This window comes from Anastrepha obliqua, chromosome 2 (assembly GCF_027943255.1).
Source record: "Anastrepha obliqua isolate idAnaObli1 chromosome 2, idAnaObli1_1.0, whole genome shotgun sequence".
In the NCBI taxonomy this organism is placed as follows: domain Eukaryota; kingdom Metazoa; phylum Arthropoda; class Insecta; order Diptera; family Tephritidae; genus Anastrepha; species Anastrepha obliqua.
In genome coordinates, this window is record NC_072893.1 from 29,038,051 (window position 1) to 29,060,560 (window position 22,510).

Genomic DNA, 22,510 nt, shown 5'->3' on the forward strand with positions numbered 1-22,510 from the left:
TGTATCTATAGAAATTTAAAAATTCTACACTACTTTTAAAACACCACCGCGTGTATATTCATAAGCCCTAACATATAAACGTTCGCATATCTGTACATACACAAAAGTACGCACACACTCTTGTCATTCCCCCCTTTCATGCTCATCTTTACTTTTTTAAGTAAATGTTTAAAAGCAAAATTGATTCGGGTTTTAATATTTTTCCATCTTATTTTATTATCTTATAGATTTATACCTACTGGTCCACGTGCTATGACTCGAGTGGCACATAAGCGCCAGCCAGCAATACCGCAAAATACGGCAGTGACTTCATCAAATGGGCGTGTGCAATTGGAAATAGTCTCGCAGCCAGAGCAACAGCATCGTGCACGGTAAGATTGTTAAGAATACGCAAGATTTTAGTATTGGCTTGACCATTTTTTCTATATCTAATCCTTGCAGATACCAGACTGAAGGTAGCCGTGGCGCTGTAAAAGATCGCAGTGGCAACGGTTTTCCCATTGTCCGTCTTACTGGCTACAACAAGTCCACTGTGCTTCAAGTTTTCATCGGCACAGATATTGGACGCGTCGCACCGCACATGTTCTATCAGGCGTGCAAGGTGGCAGGCAAAAACTCCACACAGTGCAACGAGAAGAAAGTGGATGGCACCATGGTCATAGAGATCGACTTCAAACCAGAGTCGGATATGACTATTACTTGCGATTGCGTTGGCATACTTAAGGTTTGTCCATAGACGGCAGTTGTGATAGCATTTTTTATTAACTTTATTTTAACTTTTATTTTTTTCTACTCTTTCAGGAACGCAACGTTGATGTGGAACATCGTTTTCCGGATCATTTGGCACAGAAGAATAAAAAGAAATCAACGCGCTGCCGCATGGTGTTTCGCACTCAATTGACACATGACGATGGCACTGTGGAGATGTTGCAAGTGTGCTCAAATCCCATAATTTGCAGTAAGTAATTGTGAAGTTTGGCTTAAAAATTGGTCGTCCACTTTAGTGTACGAGGGGTGCCTTTTATATTTCGGGATTACAGAACAAAAATCACTTTATTGTTTTTCAAAATATTCTCCATGAAGATCTATATACTTTTGCATGCGTTTGAACCAATTGTCGAAGCACTTTTGCCACTCTGAATGAGGTACCTCCAAAACATGCATTCTGAATGCCGTAACCGCTTCTTCAGATGTCGAAAAACGTTGACCTCTCAGTTTGTTTTTTACGTACGGGAATAAAAAGAAGTAATTCGGTGCCAAGTCAGTACTATACGGCGGATGACCCATTAATTCGATGTTTTGGGTGCTCAAAAATGCAGTTGTTTGAGCCGATGTGTGAGAGCTCGCATTGTCCTGGTTAAGAGTGATCCGTCTTTGGCGATTGGTTTTCCTAATTTCTTGGAAGACAACTGGCAAACAAATGGTTGTGTACCAGTCAGAATTTACTGTTTTGCGTTGTTCTAGTGGTACGGTTCCGACATGTCCAGTTTTTCCGAAAAAACAGGCGACCATTTGCTTGGAAGTGCTTCGTGCCCGAACAACTTTTGTTGGATTTGGCTCATCTTGAAACACCCATACTGTCGACTGCTGTTTACTTTCGGGCTCATACGCGTAAATCCATGATTCATCACCTGTCACGTTGTCATAGACGTGTTTCGAAGCCCCGCGATCGTATTTTTTGAACATTTCCTTCGACCAATCGACACGAGCCTTTTTTTGAGCGATTGACAAATTGTGTGGGATCCAACGCGAAAAAATATTTTGACAGTCAAATGTTTATGCAATATTGAATGTATGCTGGTCCCACTAATGCCTAAGATTATCTCAATGTCACGATAGGTCACATGACGATCTTGCAATATCAGTTCGCGCACAGCATCAATGGTTTTCGGAACAACAACTGATTTTGGACAACCTTCACAAAATTCGTCTTGGAGTGAACTACGACCACGATTGAATTCACCATACCATCGATAAATACTGGTCCTTGATGGAGCTTCATCGCCAAAAAATGAATTAAGTTCATCCATGCAATGTTGCTGAGTTAATCCACGTCGAAAGTTGTAAAAAATAATCGCACGAAAATGTTCACGATTTAATTCCATTTTTGGACCGAGATGAATCCTTTAAGTTACTGTAAACAACACAAATAGCGCTGGTATTTCAAAACGTTCTGAGTACGTAAAAGCCAAAAAATGTCAAACTTTGCGATACAGCTGTCAGTTGCCAGATTGCAACACCAGGGTTGCCAAATCCCGAAATATAAAAGGCACTCCTCGTAATGAATTAAGCCATTTTGTTCATTTTGTGCGATAACATAAAACGTCTGTGATTTTCAAACTGTTGATAAAAATTGTAAGCATACTTACCCTTCTTCTTCTTCTTCTTGATTGGCGCGATAACCGCTAAGCGTTTTTGGCCGAGCTTAACAAAGCGCGCCACTCGCGTCTTTCTCGTGCTAACCGGCGCCAGTTGTGTACAACAAGTGAAGCCAAGTACTTTTCCAACTGACCTTTCCATCGCAGAGGAGGCCTTCCTCTTCCTTTGCTAACACCAGCTGGTACCGCATCGAATACTCTCAGAGCCGGAGCGTTTGCATTTATTCGGATGACATGACCCGGCCAACGAAACCGCTAGATCTCTATTCACTGCACTGCGTCTATGTCATCGTAAAGCTCATACAGCTTATCGTTCCATACTTGCCGTTACTAACATACAAAGGTCCAAGAATCTTGCTTTGAATCTTTCTCTTAAACACTCCAAGGGGCGTCTCATCGGATATTGTCATCGCTTAACCTCCGAACATCTGAGGACTTCCTTCAGTTTTCGGCTCCCCGACTACTCTAGTGTCTTTCAGGCTAAACTGATGGCAATAATGAAAGCCGCGACACTGATACAGTGTGATGCGATATCCGGAAATGATAACTACATTTTCACTAATAGCCAAGCGCCAATCAAATCCCTCACAAAACAGTCGACAACCTCCAAGGTAGCCATGAAATGCCGCACATCTCTTAACGTGATGGCGGAGTCATTTCCTTTAAAGGTAGCATGGGTTCCTGGCCATCGCGACATTGAGGGTAACTGTAGAGCCGATGAATTAGCGAGACTCGACACCAAATTGACCGATGAATACATAGACAATGAAATAGGGATACCCTTACAAACATGTAAGCTACTCATCCTTGAAGAAATTGTAAGGAAAGCAAACGAAAGATGGTGTAATGAAATCACCTGCAAAATCGCCCGTCAACTGTGGCCGACTCTAAATGCTAAACGCACAGAATCTCTGTTAAGCCAAAATAAACACAGTCTTAGCACACTGATCTCAGTCATAACGGGGCACTGCCTAATAGGTAGGCACGCCCAAAGGATGGGTGTGCAAACACATGACTTCTATAGAAATTGTCTAGATGAGGAAGAGGAAGAGACCATCTCGCACCTACTGTGCCACTGTGCTGCTCTATCCAGACGCAGGTTTACTATTCTAGGTAAACAATTTTTTAATGAGTTGGAAGATCTCAGTCCTGCAGAAATCAGAGATATTCTAAAATTTTTGAAAAACAGACACTGGTTTTAGGAGAGATAGGGACAAGCTCCCCATGCGGCATCACAATGAGCTATGAGCCTGAGTGTGTCCCACAGGACAACCGCTTCAACCTAACCTAATCTAACCTAACCACTCTTAATTCGTATTCTTACGATTTTTTCTCATATGCGCCCCTTTGCCAAATTATAAGCACACCACTATTTTTCTATAAAAGTAAGATTCATATAATGATCTTGTTCTATAAATGCAGGAACCTACAGAAATACACTACATATGTACGCCCGCCCGTCGAACAAAAACCCCGCCCTTCTTGTGATTATACATTTTAACATTTAATTGTTTTAAATTCAATATCGACTAAGTTTCCATAAAAATTAGACTATTCGTTTACAAATTCAATGTGAATAAAAATTCCAAACTTTGTACAAAATGCAGGAAATTTTATCAGATTTTCATTGAACTTTACAACTTTTTCAACAGAATTTTTAGAAAAATTTTGAGGCTGCAATTTTATAGCTAATTCAATTTTAGTGCAATAAAGTGCAAGTTTCAAGTGACTAAAACATGACAAGCACCTTTTTAAATAATTGGCAACTTTGCTGAAATTGTAAGACAATTTATATGAAAAGAATATCAAAATCGTCTTCCCGAACATTTGAGTTTTTGAAAATAAAGCAATATGATTAGCGGCTTCGAGTTATTTTTCACAAGTCGTGAAGAAAGCGCAAATGTTGCTTTAATACCATGACATATAAGAGATCGGTCCAATCCTTGGGATCTGCCGGCTGCTAAGTGAGTTAAAAAAATAGAAATGTGGCTATTTTATTCACAAATCCATATATCCGAAATCCATGTAAAGTTCGTTAGTAATTTTCGCATAAACAAAAAAGCGCTTTTATATTTGTTTGGAAAACAATATTTTGCCACCACTTCTCATAGTGTGGATATTGTTCGTTCTTTCGTTGGATCTCCATCAGTCGCTCTTAAGTTTTGGTTGTTTGTAGTCATTTTTTTTTTCTTTGTTTTCGCCTTATAGTTGATCCACACCCAAAGAAATGTGGTGTGCATGAAAATATTATACCTTGATGTGCGTATATTATTGCAAAAATTACCCTCTGCCACTCTTTCCCAGTTCTAGTTGTTTGTCATTTTGCAATTGATTTTGCCCAGATGTCTGAGTTCCCCTTGAAATTGATGGGTTGGATTCCGTTAAATGTACCAAACGCTAAAACTGCTCCTCATTGTAATTTTTACTGATCTGGAAAATTATTAAACTTATTAATTATCTACATATACACATTCATATACATACATACATAATAACCGATTAATTGCGCTACCTGGCTCGCTTGCCGCCGGTCAGTAGCGGGTTGTTATACATAATGCGAATTTCATTATATGGTTGCCGAGAGTACCTAATTTTGGTATATACATAGGTAAATATGATACTCTCCCAATTACGGGACAAATGTTTTTAACCATAAACAAATACAACAGAGTCCGGCAGTCGAAGTGTAACCAATTTCAGACGCTCGCGCAGCTGTCTGTTTGTTGGCTAAATGGCAATCCAGAGTATTGATTACAAGCGCGCGGAAGCATTTTGCCGAGAGTAAACGCGATAAAAGATTATTCGTGAGCTCGAGCACCTAAGTAAATAAAGATTTTGTTTATCGCACCATTACTCGTTACAATGATACTGATAGCATCTCAAAACGTCATGGAGGTGGTCATCAAAATACTGCAATGTCACGTGAAATGATTCAAAAAGTGAAGAAGCGACTTGAGCGAAATCTCCGATGAAGTGCCAATCAAATGGCGAAAGAACTGAAAATATCTGACCGTAGTATCCGCCGCGTACTGAAAAATGTGGTAAAAGTTAAGCCTAACAAGGTCCAAAAGGCTCATGATCTCACACCAAAGCAGCAACAAGTCAGCCTTCAGAGAGCGAAGGAGTTGCTTCGCTTGGCCGAAAATTTTTCAAATTGAGCAATTCGTAAACTCCCAAAACGATAGGGTTTATTTGATCGACCGTTCATACGAGAATTCGAGTCATTGATTGGCCAGAAGTAGGCAGCACTCGCCACAGGTAATGATTTGGGCCGCTGTAACCGCTGATGGGCGCTCTCCAATCGTTTTTATCGAGCCTGGAGTCGAGGTAAATGGGAAATATTATCGAGAAAGTATTCTGGAGGTTGCTTTGAAGCCGTGGTAAGACAAACCTTTCAGTGGTAGACCATGGCCGTTTTAAATGAACACTCGTCTCACAAAGGTCGAACCAAGAATGGCTAAAAAACAACGTTCCGAACTTCATAACGTCCACACAATGGCCCTCAAATTCACCAGACGCGAATCCGATGGATTATTTTTTTGGACCCTTTCGGAGAATAAAGTCCGAACTAAAAGATTCAACAGGCTCGAGGCGCTGAAAAACGCCATTGTCCACGAGTGGGCCAAAATACCTGCAAGTCACATTCGGGCAGCTTGCGATTCGAAACCGTTTCGATTCTGAACCGTTTCAAGGCCATAATCAATGAAAAAGGTGGTCATATCGAGCAAAAGTAAATTGATTCTTAATTTTGTATTATTTTCACATATTTTTTACTTTGAATTGAATAAAAGTAATTTTCCAAACTAAATTTATGGCCTTTTTAATTGGTTACACTTCGAATGCCGGACCCTATATTGAGTAGGTACATACATAGATACACACAATACGTTCAGAATAATGTGAAAATGCAAAGGAGTTAAATTTAATTTAATTGTAAGGCTTTATTAACTTCATCAATTCGTAACTCAGCTCAAACCTACAACATCGATTAATTACTTACAATAAATAATTCAGCAAAATCCATTAATTTTACCTTTTCTTCCTCCCTCCAGCACAACCACCAGGCGTACCAGAGATTTGCAAAAAGTCACTTAACTCCTGCCCAGTAGATGGTGGCCTCGAACTCTTCATTATCGGCAAGAACTTCCTCAAAGACACGCATGTGCTCTTTCAAGAAACCTTCGAGAGTGGACCACCAAGCGACACGCCCTCGGAGCTAGCCGTACGCCAGCATTTGGGCGGCGCATTATGGGAACAAACAGTGCTACCCGATAAGGAATATTTGCAACAAGTAAGCAACGCAATGCTTTTGAAGAAATCGCATAAATGCTTACCAAATTGTTTTTGCATTTTGTACTTATTTTCAGACTCACCTAATATGCGTAGTGCCACCCTACATACATCAGAACATACTCAAGCCTGTAACTGTGCAGTTGGTAATCATTTCCAGTGGCAAAAAGAGTGAGCCGCACACATTTGTTTACACGCCGAAGGGTAGCTATTCGACCTTAGCAGCTGCCACGACACTAAGCACTGCCTTGCATGGCAGCTTATCAGGCGCACAAGGTATTTACTTGTTTATTTTCCATTTAGATTTTAATTCATTTTTTTTTAATTTAAAATGAGAAGAAAGAAACGTAATCTTAATAATCAGGCGCCAGCAAGGTCAGATAGAAAGCGCAATATACACGAATAGGTAGGTTGGCAGGTAGGCAGGCAGGCAGCCAGAAGAAGAAAGAATAAAAGGTTTATACTGAAGACAAAAAAAAAAACTGTAAAAGTGAAAAATCATAACAATTCGAAAAAAAGTAAAATTACAATAACATTTAACGATATAAATACATAGCGCATATAATAAGAAATATATTTTTAAATTTATAAATCTGCATAAATAGTTTTTAAATAGCGACAAATGTTAGATTACTGTTGCAGCGAATAACATTTTAAAGGCAGACACATTAAGAGGCTAATAAGTACGTGCTAGTACTTAAAAACGTTTATGAAGAAATATTTGTGATTAAAAATCCAATTCTCATCCCCAAACCTTGCAACGTTACGCTGAAAATAGCTGCATATATTTTTTACAGGTAGCGTGAAATTTACTGCGATATTTCATGAAAATATGACGAGATAACTTTAGCGTTTACGTGTTTAGTTTGCAATTAAAATATAAAAAAATAAAAATAAAAATAAAATTCTATAAATTTAATTGTGAAATGCGCGATTTTCGTTTAATAATTTAGCGCAGCAAATTTGAATATCTTGCAAAGTAGTAAAAGCAAGTAAAACTACATAAACTCAATACCTATAGCGTAATTACTATTATTATTAAATGAATTCATTAAGTTTTTTTTTTTAATTCAAAATTAGCAATTGAAAAAATGAATTGAAATATCGCATAAATTTCGCTTAATTTTTAAGTCCAATGACGAAATCTAATTTTAAGCGTGCAAACTATATAACAGTTAATTTACTACAATATTATTATAATAACTAAGCATACAACAACCAGCGATTGTTGTCAAAGCCTTCAAAGCTATGATAAAACAATAGATATGCACTATTTTTGGTGGGATTTTCTACTTTTTTTCTGCTGACGATATCCCGAATTCAGCTCACTGCCACACAGAGTCAACTTGAAAGCGACCAAAAATGTCAAAGCAAGTGCACAACAGAGCAGAGCAAAAGAAGAAAAAAAACACATCTTCATTTTTTTATTTGTGATTTTAAGCAAAGTTAATTATCTGCTACAACGTCGCTGCTTGCAACGCCATTGCCGAATCTAATCCAGACAACTTTGATGTGTGATTGTTTTTGCGTTAATAATTTTTGTACTTTCTATAGGCACAGTTACTTTATTTTGTTTTTATTTTTATTTTTGTTGTATTTTTCTATGTAATATCAGTTTCGCTTGAACAAATGCAGTGGTTGGTTTAACGTTTTCTTTGTTTTCGGTAGTCGGTAATCGGTAAACGGTAATTGATTTGACCGAATGTCGCATTCTTCGTGTTTTTTTTTCTTGTTATACACAACAATAAGAAGCTGGAGTTAGTTGTTCGCAGTTAGTAGTAAAGCTGGTGTGAATGGGTGATGCATGAATGAAGGAGCAGAGTTTTCTTGAGTACATTTGGCATGCGATAGAGCGCCAACGATGCAGCAAAATAAAAAAAAAAATTTATAAAAAAAAACCCAAAAAAAAAAACCAAAAAAAAAAAAAACAAAAACAAAAAAAACAGCTTGTATTGTATTCTCCCTCCCAGAATTACAATGACTTCAACAACAAGCAACTAGACAGATAAGCCTTTAAAAAACTCTTTCCAGCTCAGTTTCCGCAATGTACTTAAATTGCAGTTGCTTTCACGTCTACTTCAAACAAATTTTAATTGAACTTGAATTTTTAGCAGAAGAAGAAGAAAAAAAAAATAAAAAACAATCAACGGTAACGAATTGGATTTTCAAAGATGGAAGACTTGATTTTTCAACAGACAAGCAACGATGATATAAAACTAAAACAGTTTTTTAAAACAGTATCTCCCCGCATTTTATTTGATAGGCAGCTTTACAACGTTCAGTGTGTTTTTGGCTTGATTGCTTCTGGAATTAGGCAATTTAAACACAAAAAAAAATTTTTTAAATAAAAAAAAAATTTTTTTAAATAAAATTTTTTTAAATTAATTAAAAAGAAAAAAATTAAAAAAAAAAATTAAAAAGAAAAAAAAAAAAAATTAAAAAAAAAAAAATTAAAAAAAAAAATATGTTATGAAAAAGTACAAAACCCTTAACCCTTCAATCTGGTTAAACGCAAAAAAAGAGTGTAACAAAAAAAATGTACATACATCTGTAAAAAAAATGTCTCTGTGTTATTAACATTTGAAACAAAATATAAACAAAACTAATTAAAATAAATGCAAAAATCAGCAAATCACAATAATGAGCTAAGTCATTAACTCACTCCAATAGGATTTTGTTCAACACTAATCACAAAATATTTTTACTTTATTTTCCCCCTTCTCTTAGCAATTTAGGTATTTGTGGTTGATATCAAATGAATTGAAACGCGAAATTATATTCACGTAATGCGAGTGCATAATAGAACTTCAAGCTGTTTCAATATTGACAATTGCAAATGTTGCGCGCGTCGAACGATGCCATCAAAAAAACAAAAAAAAAAAACTTCGTTACTTTGCAAATGCACAAATACGAAACACTTGAACGACTTGAAAAAATACGCGTATACTTAGAAAATAAACAAAAGACTGAATTAATAAAATATGAAAATATGAAAATTATTCGTGTATGAAATTAAAAGAGAGATCTAATGATAAAAACGACTATATTAGTCGCTGTTGCTGTTACATGGCGTCAAAACGTTGACATTTTTGAACACGAATTGTTGCCTGAACGAACCGTACACACATACATACAGACACCATTTGAAACAACGGAGTTGGCCGTCGTAGTTGGCGTGTAGTTATGGTTGTATATAGAAAAAGTGCTGAAATGGCAAGGAAGTTTCCTCTTCTACTACATCAACTGATTGCAATGCAAAGATAAGGATTATTAGATAACCAGATATCGAATAGAAAAGAAAAGAAGCAAGTGCATGCATAAGTGAAGAAGAAGAAGAATCATCAAGTATCAAGTTGCAGTATTGAGAATTGTAGGAATCATAACTTCTGCTGACCAACAAACACTCCATTGCCTAGTGCCCCACCACTTTACTGCACATTTGCGCGCTGCTGTATGCTGTCGCCATTAGCTGTCACCAATCCAGCATGTTTCGTCTCGTCTCGCCTCGCCTAGCTTCGTCTCATCTCGTTACACCTGCTGCATCTGCTTCACCAACTGTACATTAGGGTACTGGTTTATAGAACAAAAAACAAACAATATTTCAAACAAAATTCATTTCAAACCAATTTTTACTTCATTTCTCTCTCTTAAACTAAAATAAATAATTTAGTATTCGAAATTGTCTTTTAATATTTAAGTAACTTGTCCTAAATAGTACATACTAAAGTACCTACATACATACATATTACTGTTACTCTAATACATACATACATACTACTTACTAGTTACTGCTCTTTAGTAATACTTTTGAATAACTTTTTGCTCTTTAATGTTTCATTCTTTTTTTTCGTATTCGCAGCTAATTTCAATTTTTACACTAATTGTTATAGAATCTTTAATACAGAATTGTTGTTTAACTGGCAATAATTTAAATTTTTATAGCATTCCAACACTTTTTTTTGTGCCCTCAAACCTTGTTTAAGGGGGTATTCTGGTCTAGACGCCTTAATTTTAGGTATTTTTAAAACTAAGATAAAAAAAATGAAAAACATTTTTACTATCCATTTTTTTATGGTTTTTATTAATTTGGAAAAGTAAAAAAAAATAAATAAAAAATGAAAAAAAAAATTAATAAAAAAAGATTAAAAAAAAAATAAAAAAATCGTGGAATTACAGGCCGGCGGAGTGGGGGCTACGTAAAAAACGATGCTCCGTGGTTGACATGATTCCGACCCTTGTACTGATCTAAAACAAACAAATTAAAAAAATTCTTCATTAGTTAGGATGTCGCTATCGGATTACGCCAAATCAAAGAAAAAAAAAAACAAAATTCACAAAATGGCGTCAACTTGAAAAAAAAAAAAAATTTTTTACCCTCTTTTTTACCTTTTCAAATTTTTTTAAAATACTTCAAACTTAAATTTTTCAAAATCCGAGGCAGGCGCGATAGACAGATGTAAAGGGTGGTTAAGTTTCAAGGGCCGATGTTGATTTTGAATAAAATACAATTTTTTTTAGGAAATTATTGTCATTTCTCTTTATTATGATAATACTCGTATGGTTCAATTACGTATGGAACAAAATATTGGCCAAATCCATCCGATAGTCCAAATTTTCGGTGATGCTGAGGCATAATTGAGGTTCTATGCCGTAAATGTACCGAATTATCTCATCCTTTAACTCGTGAATTGTTGCTGGCTTATCGACGTACACCTTTTCTTTCAAATAACCCCAAAGAAAGAAGTCCAACGGTGTCAAATCACATCATCTTGGCAGCCAATTGACATCGCCGCGACGTGAGATTATTCGGCCATCAAATTTTGCGCGCAAAAGAGCCATTGTTTCGTTAGCTGTGTGACAAGTGGCACCGTCCTGTTGAAACCACATATCGTCCACATCTATATCTTCCAATTCGGGCTATAAAAAGTTCGTTATCATCTCACGATAGCGAACACTATTCACAGTAACTACCTGACCGGCCTAATTTTGGAAAAAATACGGCCCACTGATGCCGTCGGCAATGCGGCAATTCTGCTTTTTGACGAAACCACTGAGGTGAAAATGTGCCTCTTCACTGAAGATGAAATTCGAACGCCCGTTTTCATAATAAGTCTGAATAACTTTAACGCGTTGCTCGATTGTGTATCTTTCCATGCTTTAAATTGAGATAGTCTGAAATTGAAAAATGTCAAATTAAATGCAGAAAGAACTTGGACGTTTAGGTGTGGTCACATTCAACATCGGCCCTTGAAATTTAACCACCCTTTATAATAAAAAATTCTTATCAAACTTCAAAGCGATCGGTCAAGTAGAACTGGAGATATCATGACGACCATCTCAAAAAAAAGTAGTTTTGAGAAAATCGCGTTTGAAGTTTGAGCAACAATTCCAATAGAAGAACTTAGATCATAATATTTACTAATCACTCTGGATTAATCGGCGATATATTTCCAGGTATATATTATAGAAGTATAAAGTATATATACAAAAGATTTTGTGGAAAGAACGAGTCCTCAAGTCGTCCGGTAACATCTGCTGTTCATTGTGCGATTCGCTTCACTCGGCCGGCTTAAACGCTACGCCACAAAATCCGCTGTATCGCCGAAAATAATTCGAATTTTGAAAAATCCGTTGAAGGGCATATTTTGGAAGGTCTAAACTTTGAAAATATGCAAAAAACAATAATCAATTTTTTCAAATTTCTAGACCAGAATACCCACTTAACAGAATTTTAAAATTTTATCAACTGCTTCAACTGAGGATTTCAATTTTTCAATAATTCATTTCTAACCCTTCAACTTTCAAGTGCCAAAAGTGCTCTAATACCTCTGACTAAAATGACATGTTTCTCACTAATGGCAGTTAAGTAGCAAGTTCTGTAATTCACTTTCGGCTGAGTTTCATTAAAATTTTCTGGCAACTGCAGTAGTGAATGGACAGAACCTGCCCGATAACTTATCTGTTAAATAGCTGTTAAAATGTATTAAAAAGCAAAAACACATTTAAATCTATATACTAAATAAGTAAAACCAAAAATTTCGGATGTGGTCAGTAATTAGAAATAGTCAATTATTTGAAATAACAAATTTTTAAATTCTTAACCCCTGTACAGCTTTCTTCACAACTAAACTTTTTCCAAAATTTTTAAGATTCTATAACAATGCATTCCATTATCATTCATCAATATCAGTAAATAGTGCTCTGCAATCAAAATTTTAATGAAAATCGATAAATAAGTAATTGTTAAAATGGCCTCAAAATATATAGTTTCCATATTTTTGTGAGCTCACAGCATAAAAATATGAAAAATAAAAAATTTATTTATTAATATCTGACTAGCGAATGTAATTTTGATAAGAAATCCAAAGTTAGCAAAGCTTAAACCGGCGGCCGTATTATAAAAATATGCCTTTCTGAAAAATTATTAATTGATATTAATTCATGAAAAAATTTGTCACAAATATTTGTTCGGGGGCAAAAGAAATCCATTATTTTTGCATAAAATCTTTGTGCAAATGGCTTCAAACTGTTTTATGGTCTATCTTTGACTCCTGAGCGATGCTATGACCACTAACATGCCGGTCAACTTCGATCTCTGTGATGTTATTGACATTTTCGATATTTTCTTTAACTTTAAAAATGCCTGCGTGGAACCGACCAAACCGGAATTGCACGTAATTAGCTCTTACAGTATCGGCATCGTAAACATCATTCATAATTTCATTGTCGCCTGTATCAAAGAAAAAATGTAAAATCTACCGAATTTTCTATTTGTTAGCACCCTGTAACGCAGAACTGAGTGAAACAAACAAAAAACAGCAAACGAATTTTTTTAGCGTGAAATGTCACCATGGCAACGAGAATAAACTTCAAATTGTTTGATCCATACTTTACGATATATCGATCACTACAGCCAACTACCGCGAAAATAATGGATTTCTTTTTCCCCCAAACTAATATTCCAACACATTTCGTTTTTCTTCTATTCTTGTTTCCTTCGATTCTTCGTAATTCTAAAACAAGAATCTCAACTCTTGGAATGTCTGCTAAAACCCGTTGGATAACTAAGACTTGCTAGCTAAATTTTTAGACTCGCTTGAGCTTGTCCATAAAATTCAAATAAATAAAACCTCAAAGTTAAGCTTTTAAAGCCTCGCATTTGATCTGAGTTGTAAGTCCTATTTTGCAAGCATCTTTTACGTCCTGAATGCAGAGCATTTTTTAACTTCGGCATTCGCCGTAGGCATCTAACCTACCTGCTATTGTCCGCACATTCAATCGGTTACGCGTTATTTTTTGTTTTTTTTTCTAAATTTTAACCCATTTTTCCAGCAATTAAATGCAATTCAAAGCGTCCCTTGCGAGCGACTTATTAATCAACAACAACAACAACTTCAATGTCTTCCGCTACAACTTCCTAATCATCCTAAAGTCGTGCTTCAACCGCATATATGTACAGTGTAAATTTCGGTAATGTAAAAGTACAGACTCTCTTTCTTAAAATGAAAAACAAAAATTTTACGTTTCATCACTTCATTAACCTAAATATTGCTTTTAATACTTTTTATTTTTCTGTGGTTTATTTTAATATTCTTATGTTATTTTTTTTTTGTTTGTTTTTGTTTTGCTTTCTTTACCTTTTTTGTTAACTTTAACCATTTACCATTTAGTTAGGCACAAAACTAAAAAACAAAAAAAAAAAAAAACAACAAAAAAATCAAATTTTCTTCCTTCCAAACAGTGACTTCTACAATATAGCTAGTGGGCAGAGCAAAAGAGCGAGATCGTCAACGTTGGTCGTCCTCCCATTCACTCATTCAAATTGGGCTTTTCTCTTTTATTCCTTTTTGCAGGTTTTACACGCACCGAGCGTTTTCGAATGCGAAAGAGTCCATTGCATCTAAGTACTTTCCAACCCCACACCTATGATAATTTTTATAATACATTACTACATACATAGCTTCCCACACATGAACACAAACACAAACATATGTTAAGTGAATTCACCTAGAAAATAGTATTTATTTTTACATTTAAGCGGTGCGGTTATTTTTTAATTTTTTACATTTAACCTAATTAGTTGTAAGTAATGAAAAAAAAATTTAAAAAGTTTATAATGCTAGAGTGAAATATAATTTAAAAAATGTGGTAGGAGATTACTTTGAAGTGTATTGCGTGTTGGTGGGGGAGTGAGGTTAGTGGTGTGAGTGAGGTTAGGAAACTGATTTAGACTTTAAATGTGTGTGCGTGTGTGGCTGTATAAAGTATGCGTAAGGAGATTACTTTTAATAAGTTAGGAGTTGTACATTTCTTAAAAATAAATATTTTATGGACTTTATTGAAAAAGCGTAGATTCATTAAAAAAAAATACTTACAGATAAGGAAACTTTTCCACTAACAAATTTTTCTTAATAGCAAATTTCTTATTAAACCAAGTAAATCTTAATTAAAATAATATTCACAATAGAATAAATAGAACTCACTACACATAGACGGATTACAAAAGTAGAAGAATAAAAAAACTCGCTCGAAATGAAAAATTTTTTTAAGGGGGGAACACCACTATGATTTTTCAAAAAAATCGATTTATTTTTTGCATTTTCTTAAAATACATATATTCAAAAATATGTGAAAAAAATGTTAACTTAAAATCTTGAAAATTGACGAAATACCCAATACAATAAGTGCAGGTAGTGAGTTACAACGGCCAATGGAAACTTTAAACGCGTTTTTCTCAAAACGACTTTTCTGAACACGGTGCCCTCGATTTCTCGAAGACTTTTGAGCTATTGGCTACAGTCTCACATAGCCGTTTTTAAAAATTCCAAAAATTAATATTTTTTCAAGTCTTTCGAAAACAAAAAAAGGGTAAAAACACAAACTCAGATTTCAAACCTGCACCATTTTCTCAAAAACAAAAAATAAATAAATAAAAAAAACCGCCACGTACGTCGATAGCCATTGATGTATAGATTAAGATTTTTTTTTGGTTTTTTGCTTTCAGATGTTTTTTCACCGCGGTATCGTGGCCACCAGGGTGCCTCAGTTTTTTAACAATGGTAATTTTTAATATTTTTTAATAAAAATTTGTGTCAGTATAGTTGAATATATGTTAAATAAATCCTCAAATAATCATCCCTACTTATAAAAAAAAAATTCATGAAAATCACTTAATTCTCACGCGTTCACAATGGTGTTCTCCCTTAAAAGGATAATAAAATAAAGAGTCTTTCAAAAGATGCGCCTAGATGTTGTTGTGAAATAAAACTTGTAAAAAATTAGATTCTTTCAGGTTTCACTATTTTTATTATTCAAAATACGTTGTTGTTTTAAGGGGTTATGGGTAGTCAGAGGCCCGAAAAAATGATGATTTTAAATAATTTTTTTTTGCTAGTCACTTGCTTTATTTTACTAAAATAAAAACATAGCATAAATTCATCATGTTTCGATCTGAGTTAAGCAAAATTTCAAAGAAACAAATTAATAACTAATAATTGGAAAAGTTTAATTAACAGATAATCTTGTGCCTGATCGAAGCTGATTTTTTTCAAAATTAACAATATGGCAGCCTCAGGAGATTTTCGAGAAAAAAACCGAGAATTTGTTTAAAAAAAAAAAATCCTTCGATCAGGCACGAGCCCTTTATGTTTTTCAAAAGCAGTATCGATTTTTAAGTTACATTGATCACAATTCAAAAAAACATAGTTTTGAGAAAAACGCATTTAAAGTTTTCCTATCGATTTATGTCGAGTTCTACGAATTATTTAATTACTTACACTGTGTCATCTATTCCTGGGCTATAATAGTTCGTCAGCCGTCATAGCAGCTTCCAAAATATCGATTTGCTGTTGCCTACGTATTACGTGCGCTTATCTACGGGCAGCTGCTAGCTACTTGCTCTCGAACGCTCCGGAGTGGCCGAGCGCCCTTTGTTAATTGTTGAATAACTCGAAGGGTATTTGTCGCATTCACTTCAACTTTTCACATAATATTTTTAAGATATCATACTTTAAGAAAATGCAAAAAACAAGTAACATTTTTTGAAAATTCTGACTACCCCGAACCCTTTAAAATAAAACTGGTACAAATTTAGATTCTTTCAGATTTCACTATTTTTATTCAAAAAACGGTTCGTAGAAATTATTTGTGAAAAATTACATCATTTAACCCTTTTGCATCACCGCGCGAAATGCGCGATGTATTAAAAATATCTTCTTTTTTTTGCGGTTGAGGGGGTTTAAAATGCCTCCTAATACATTATCAAAGCTGATGTCGTAGCATTGGTGTGAGACTAAAAAACTCCCCCTCCTTTGGAACCGTCGTCCACTCTAGAACCGCTTTCGCCGACATTTACTGTTTGTGCTGATGAAAAATAATGTTACAGGATTACCAAAATTATTATCCTCAAGCTTTGACAAAAAATAAAAAATAATAATTTATTGAGGATTATTCCGTTCTTGGTGATAAGGGAGAGTTTTTGTTTGCGGATTATTCCATTGAATGATGCAAATGTTCACCAAGAGCAGTTCAGATAAAATCCACCAAACAGCCGATTCATGGATGCCTAATTGTCGAGAATGTCGATTGTCGTTTTGTTCAGGAACACTTCGCGCTACAGCAGCGCAATCGCAATACTCTCAACAGAACGTTCAGTTTTTGGAAGTACAACTGTTATGTTCACTCACTTTTTCGTTAAGTTTTACAATTCGGGCAATGTTTTCAATTTGTAAATTCGAGAACTCTTTTATGCTTTTTTGTGCCTGATTAAATAAGCTTTTCATTAAGGGGTAACACCACTGTAGAAATTTCAAAAAATTGATTTTTTTTTATAAGCTTAAAAAATTCTTTGAACCTTTTAAAATACAGAACAAAAAGTTTTATACGTTACCGAAGTCTATTTCATAAATATTTTAAGCTTTTAACCAAGCGTTAGTGACTGCTACCTAACGATTTCTCCAAATTTCCAAACTTTAAACGCGTTTTTCTCAAAACACGTTTTCTGAAATTGGCACGCAGCATAACTCAAACAATTTTAAATATTTTTAATCAGGTTTTTCACTACGTCTGTATAATAACCTTCTTAAGAGAAGAGCGTAGGGGATTTTCGATAGATTAATTTAAACGATTGTTATAATTATTTAAGTGCCGTTTTTTTTAGTCCAAAATAGAGTTTTTTCCTTCAAATGCTTGCTAATTCCACAAAAATAAATATTTTTTAAATCCCCTACGTGTTTCTCTAGCTATTCTTATCTAGATTAAGAAAAAACAAATTTCCTTGTTCCAGATTAAAATTTGCACCCTCTGTGCTGCGTGCCGCGGAGCTCCTTCAAGAGAAACCACATTACAAAAATGTCTCCAATACCGCCATTTTGTAAAATTTTTCGATCAAACTTTGTAGTTTTGTATTTTAGTATATAAGTAATAACTTCCCAAATCAGAGTGATTGTTTTCCCTTTCTTTCTATACAAAAAAATTCTTTAAAAATCGTGTTTATTTTACGCGTGTAGAGTGGTGTTACCCCTTAATTTGGTTAATAAAATTAAACTATTTGAGTCAGTTACTTTTCTGAGACCAAATGCCAAAAAGCGGTACGTTATTTCACAATTTTGTTTTTTTTTTTGGAAAAAATAGAGTTTGAAAAATATTTTATTAAGTTAGCAATTTGTTATATGCAAGTGTGAAGAATTTTGTTTTTTATCACAAAATCGTTTCAAGGTACTTTACTTCATCTACTTTTCCAAACTGCTTTTGTACTCGTATTATTTGTTGTTCAATGTAGTTTTGTATGCGTGTGCGTATGTGTATGTATGTATGCGTATGTGTGTGTGTGTGTGTGTATCAGTTTGTGCGCAATTGTGTGATGCACTCAAAGTAATTTCCCCAACTCATCATCCAAACGAAATCCAATTTCTGTGTTTCCATTTGTGTATTTATTTATTTTTTCACTTCAATGCAGTTGATGCAAAATGTAACGAAATCAGATGCAAATATCGATGTGTAATAAAGCAATTTGGCTGATGAAGAATAGTAATAATAAAATTAAGCAAATTAGAAATATCATTAAATTTAATCAATAGCCATTAGTCGTAACATTTAGACTTGAGAGAAGTAAATTATAAGTCGTAGCCCATACAATTTAGTCCGTAAGCGCATATTTAAGTTTTCGTTAAAATATATATTTACATATATTCTCAATAGCAAAAAAAAAATACAAAAACAAAAGAGTAACTAAATATGTTTGTCCACATTTTCAATGAAATATGGTTTTTATTTATTTTTTTATTTTTTAACCACCGACATTCTACCATTTCTTCACCCTTTTTGGGCGTTATTAACAAAGTCTTATGTATATTTGTAGATGCCACCTCATATATGGATACATCGAACGCTATTGCGCCAGCAATGGGTGGAGCTGCTGGTGGTGCAGCCCTTTGGCCAGCCACGGAGACCAAACATGAAATCGATTCCGGTATGATGCCACCACCAATCACAACACAAATGCCGATGGGCGTACGGCGCCCTTCATTGCCCACAGCCACGCCCATGCTAACGGATCAGCAATTAGCACACCTGAACGTCGCTGAAACACTCAAGACTGAGCTGATCGACGAGACGTCGCAAAGTTCGTTGGCGGAGGCGATACAAACGCCAGATGCCGTTATGGCCAATTGCGGCGCTCCCATCAGTCCCAATGCAATGCAATTTCACTCACACTATGACCGCAAGACTAGCATGGACACAATGATGTACGATTCGAACAGCATGCCTGCATTTCCGGTGGCACCGCCGCCCTCCGTAGCTGCCGCCGTTGAATTGGCCGTGAAGACGGAAATTGCCAAAGTTGTGGCACAACAGCAACAGGCAGTGGCAGTAGACAAATTCATCACCGATTTGGCTAAATCCACAGCAGTGGCAAATGACCCGACCGTGGCGGCTGTTGTTGCCGCAGCAGCAGCAGAGGAGTCGCTTTTCGGTGGCGTTAATAACAGCGTGGGCACAGTCATCGATCATCCGTTCGCTGGTATTATGCAGCAAGCTAATGGGCCACAGCAACCGGCAGTGCTCGAACGCAGCTTATCCATATCGAGCAATTCTTCCTCTCACTCGAATGGTTCGAGCGGTTCGTCGCCACACTCAGGCTTAACAGCCACTCTTTCTGTCTCGCCGAATAATTCACTCAATGGACACAATTCACCCATTACGCAGGATATTATCTTAAATTCGGAACCTGCGGCGGTGTTAAATGCAATGCCAATGCAACAACTCTTGCCGGCCCCTATAGGTGGCAACGGCGCAGTAGCTGTGCCAGCCAATGCGGTGGTGGAAGCCACTGTAGCTGTTCCAGGTGTGGCCACGGCTGCAACAATCACCGATACAAATGGCGGCATCTCCACTGAAATGATTATGAATCCTGCAGTTTCACCGTCCACGATTTTGTGTTCAGCTAATGGTGCTGCCACCGCTGTAGTGCCGAATATCATGGCTCCGCACCAAGTGACTATGGCTAATTCGATTTTGAACGATATTGCCATGCAGCCACAGCCCACACAGCAAGATGCCGCGGTAGCAGCACTTGCGCTCAGCAATATTATAATGAGCCCTACAAATCCAACTGGTGCGGTGGTGGATAATGTGGCCGATGTGGAACAGGCAGCTGACCAGCCAGTGGCTGTGACAGTGGCGACTTCCACTGCTGTTAGTAATATGATCATCAAAGCCGCAGCCGATTTAATATCTAATCAGGAACAACAACAGCAGCATCAACAACAACAACAACAGCAGCAGCAGCAACAACACCATCACCAACAGCAACACCATCATCAACAACAGCAACAGCAACCACCACCACAAGCATTAATAAATCCGGCAGCGGCAGCAGCAGCGGCGGTGGCCTCGACTGGCAATACAAGCCCCTTAGTTAACTTGCTTCTAAATCACCCCGACGTGCCGCCATCTGCAGCTGTAGCAGCAGCAGCAGTAGCAGTCAGCGACGTGCAATCGCAATTCTCATTGGGCATGTAAGTGCGACTCTACTATTTTGTATGACGCTAAATGTAATACATTTGAATGCTCATTAACTATCCTTTTGTTTCGCCACAGTCCTCCCACTTCCCCACAGGAATCTCTCATAGTTGCCTTGGCCACCGAAAATTCATTGCAAAAATCAGTCGCCGCAGCTGCAGTGACCACAAATGGCGCTGTTGTTACTCAACAAACTTCAGCGGCCGCGCCCGGTATTCACGCTGGCGCGGCGGTTGGGCCTGTGCCCCTACAACCGCCGATTCCGCAAGAGCTGACCACAATGTCGGACCAAGACTTGATTAGCTACATCAATCCAAGCACATTTGATCAAAGTAAGTTAAAATGGCTTTTATAATTATTCTATTTCATGCCAAAAATATCGCCCGCTTTCTAGTTTTATCAAGTCGAACCTAATTTTGTACTTTTGGTGTCCATGGCAGAAACACTCTGATGTAGTCCTTTTTAACATTTTACTCCAACTTTCGTGAATTAATAACAGCAACAAAACGATATTATTTCAACTGGCAGAATCACTATCCTCGTCATCACATAGCGATTACAGCTCAGGGTGAGCCAGTGCTTTCTTCACAAGCGTGGTCCATACGACTCGGTTCATCGCGTCGCTTCTCATAGCATTTATAACACAAAAATCTGCATCAACATCGTCTGCCCATCTTCTTGGCGTTCTTCCACGCTTTTTACTATCCATAATAAAAGAGTTGAAGGTCTTTTTTATAATACTGCTGTCGTCCATCCTGAGTAGGTATCCAAACCATCTCAGCCGCTGAACTTTAGCGAAACGCACAATGTTTTGACCTGATATCAGCTGTTCGATCTCCTCATTGTATCTTATTCTGTATGATCCGAACTTCCCTTACTGCTCTAAATATCCTTCTTCTTTATGTTAGATGTCAGTACCCATGAGACGGTGGGCCACATTCTGTGCGTTTACCCGGTCTTCGCTCGAATAAGGCTTGAGGTCTTTGGCACTGATACGTTATGAAGCGACCACCTTGGCTTCTTGGCACCACGAAATCTACTCAGATTTCTTCAGAGATTTAAATAAATTTAAAAAGGGTACCCGAGTGCAGTACCATGGACTTAGGTTGTCTGAGCGCTGTACTTGCTAGTTTGTCCCGACAAAAAAAAACATGCTTCGCAGCCATATCTTAACACTGGTCTTATTAGCGTTCTGTAGATTTGTAGACCTCGGTAGTAATTTATTTTTTGAGAAGTTTCAGGTGAGCAAAATATCTTCTATTAACAGTTTGAAGTCTATGATTCACGCTGATTAGGGGATCTGCAGCACTGCTAGGGTTTACAGCCAGATATTTAATACTCTTCACTTTGTGAAAAATGTATGAGCCGATCTCCAGGTTGCCGTAGCGTGTGGCGCTTAAAGACCCAACGAGGTATTTTGTCTTGTCTCGATATCAACTTCAAGGCCGACTAGCTTTGCTTTAGTTATAAGCTCCAGTATACAGGCAGCAAGTACGCGTTGGTTTCTCGCAACGATAGCAAAGTCGTCAGCGTAGCCGTAGATCTGAACGCTTTTCGTGAAAATTGTAGCTCCAGGATCGATATCGCTGAGTACAAAATTTAAAACTGGGTTAAATATGACGGAAGAAAATCTGTCTCCTTGTTTCACATCTGTGACAACATCAAATGAGTCTGAAGTTTTTTCTTGTATTGCAACTGCTTGGATGTTGTTCCTGCCGCGGTCATTGATAGTAAACACTCGAGATTCTTCTTCATATTTACCGGACTAAGCCCACTGTGACTTTTTCCTTCTCCTAAAACTTAAAATGCCACTCCGCGGA

General features: G+C 36.6%; 1 protein-coding gene across 4 annotated transcripts in view; it reads left to right on the forward strand.

Moving 5' to 3' along the window:
• The window catches only part of LOC129237437 (nuclear factor of activated T-cells 5), an 80,278-nt gene that overhangs the window by 54,955 nt on the left and 2,813 nt on the right, over positions 1-22,510 (forward strand). For all 4 annotated transcript variants that reach the window (XM_054872190.1, XM_054872193.1, XM_054872192.1 and 1 more), the window contains 7 exons: positions 228-371; positions 442-724; positions 802-958; positions 6,431-6,669; positions 6,746-6,944; positions 19,027-20,686; positions 20,769-21,022. In XM_054872190.1, coding sequence (XP_054728165.1) covers positions 228-371; positions 442-724; positions 802-958; positions 6,431-6,669; positions 6,746-6,944; positions 19,027-20,686; positions 20,769-21,022 — 2,936 coding nt within the window. The remainder of the gene's footprint in view (positions 1-227; positions 372-441; positions 725-801; positions 959-6,430; positions 6,670-6,745; positions 6,945-19,026; positions 20,687-20,768; positions 21,023-22,510) is intronic.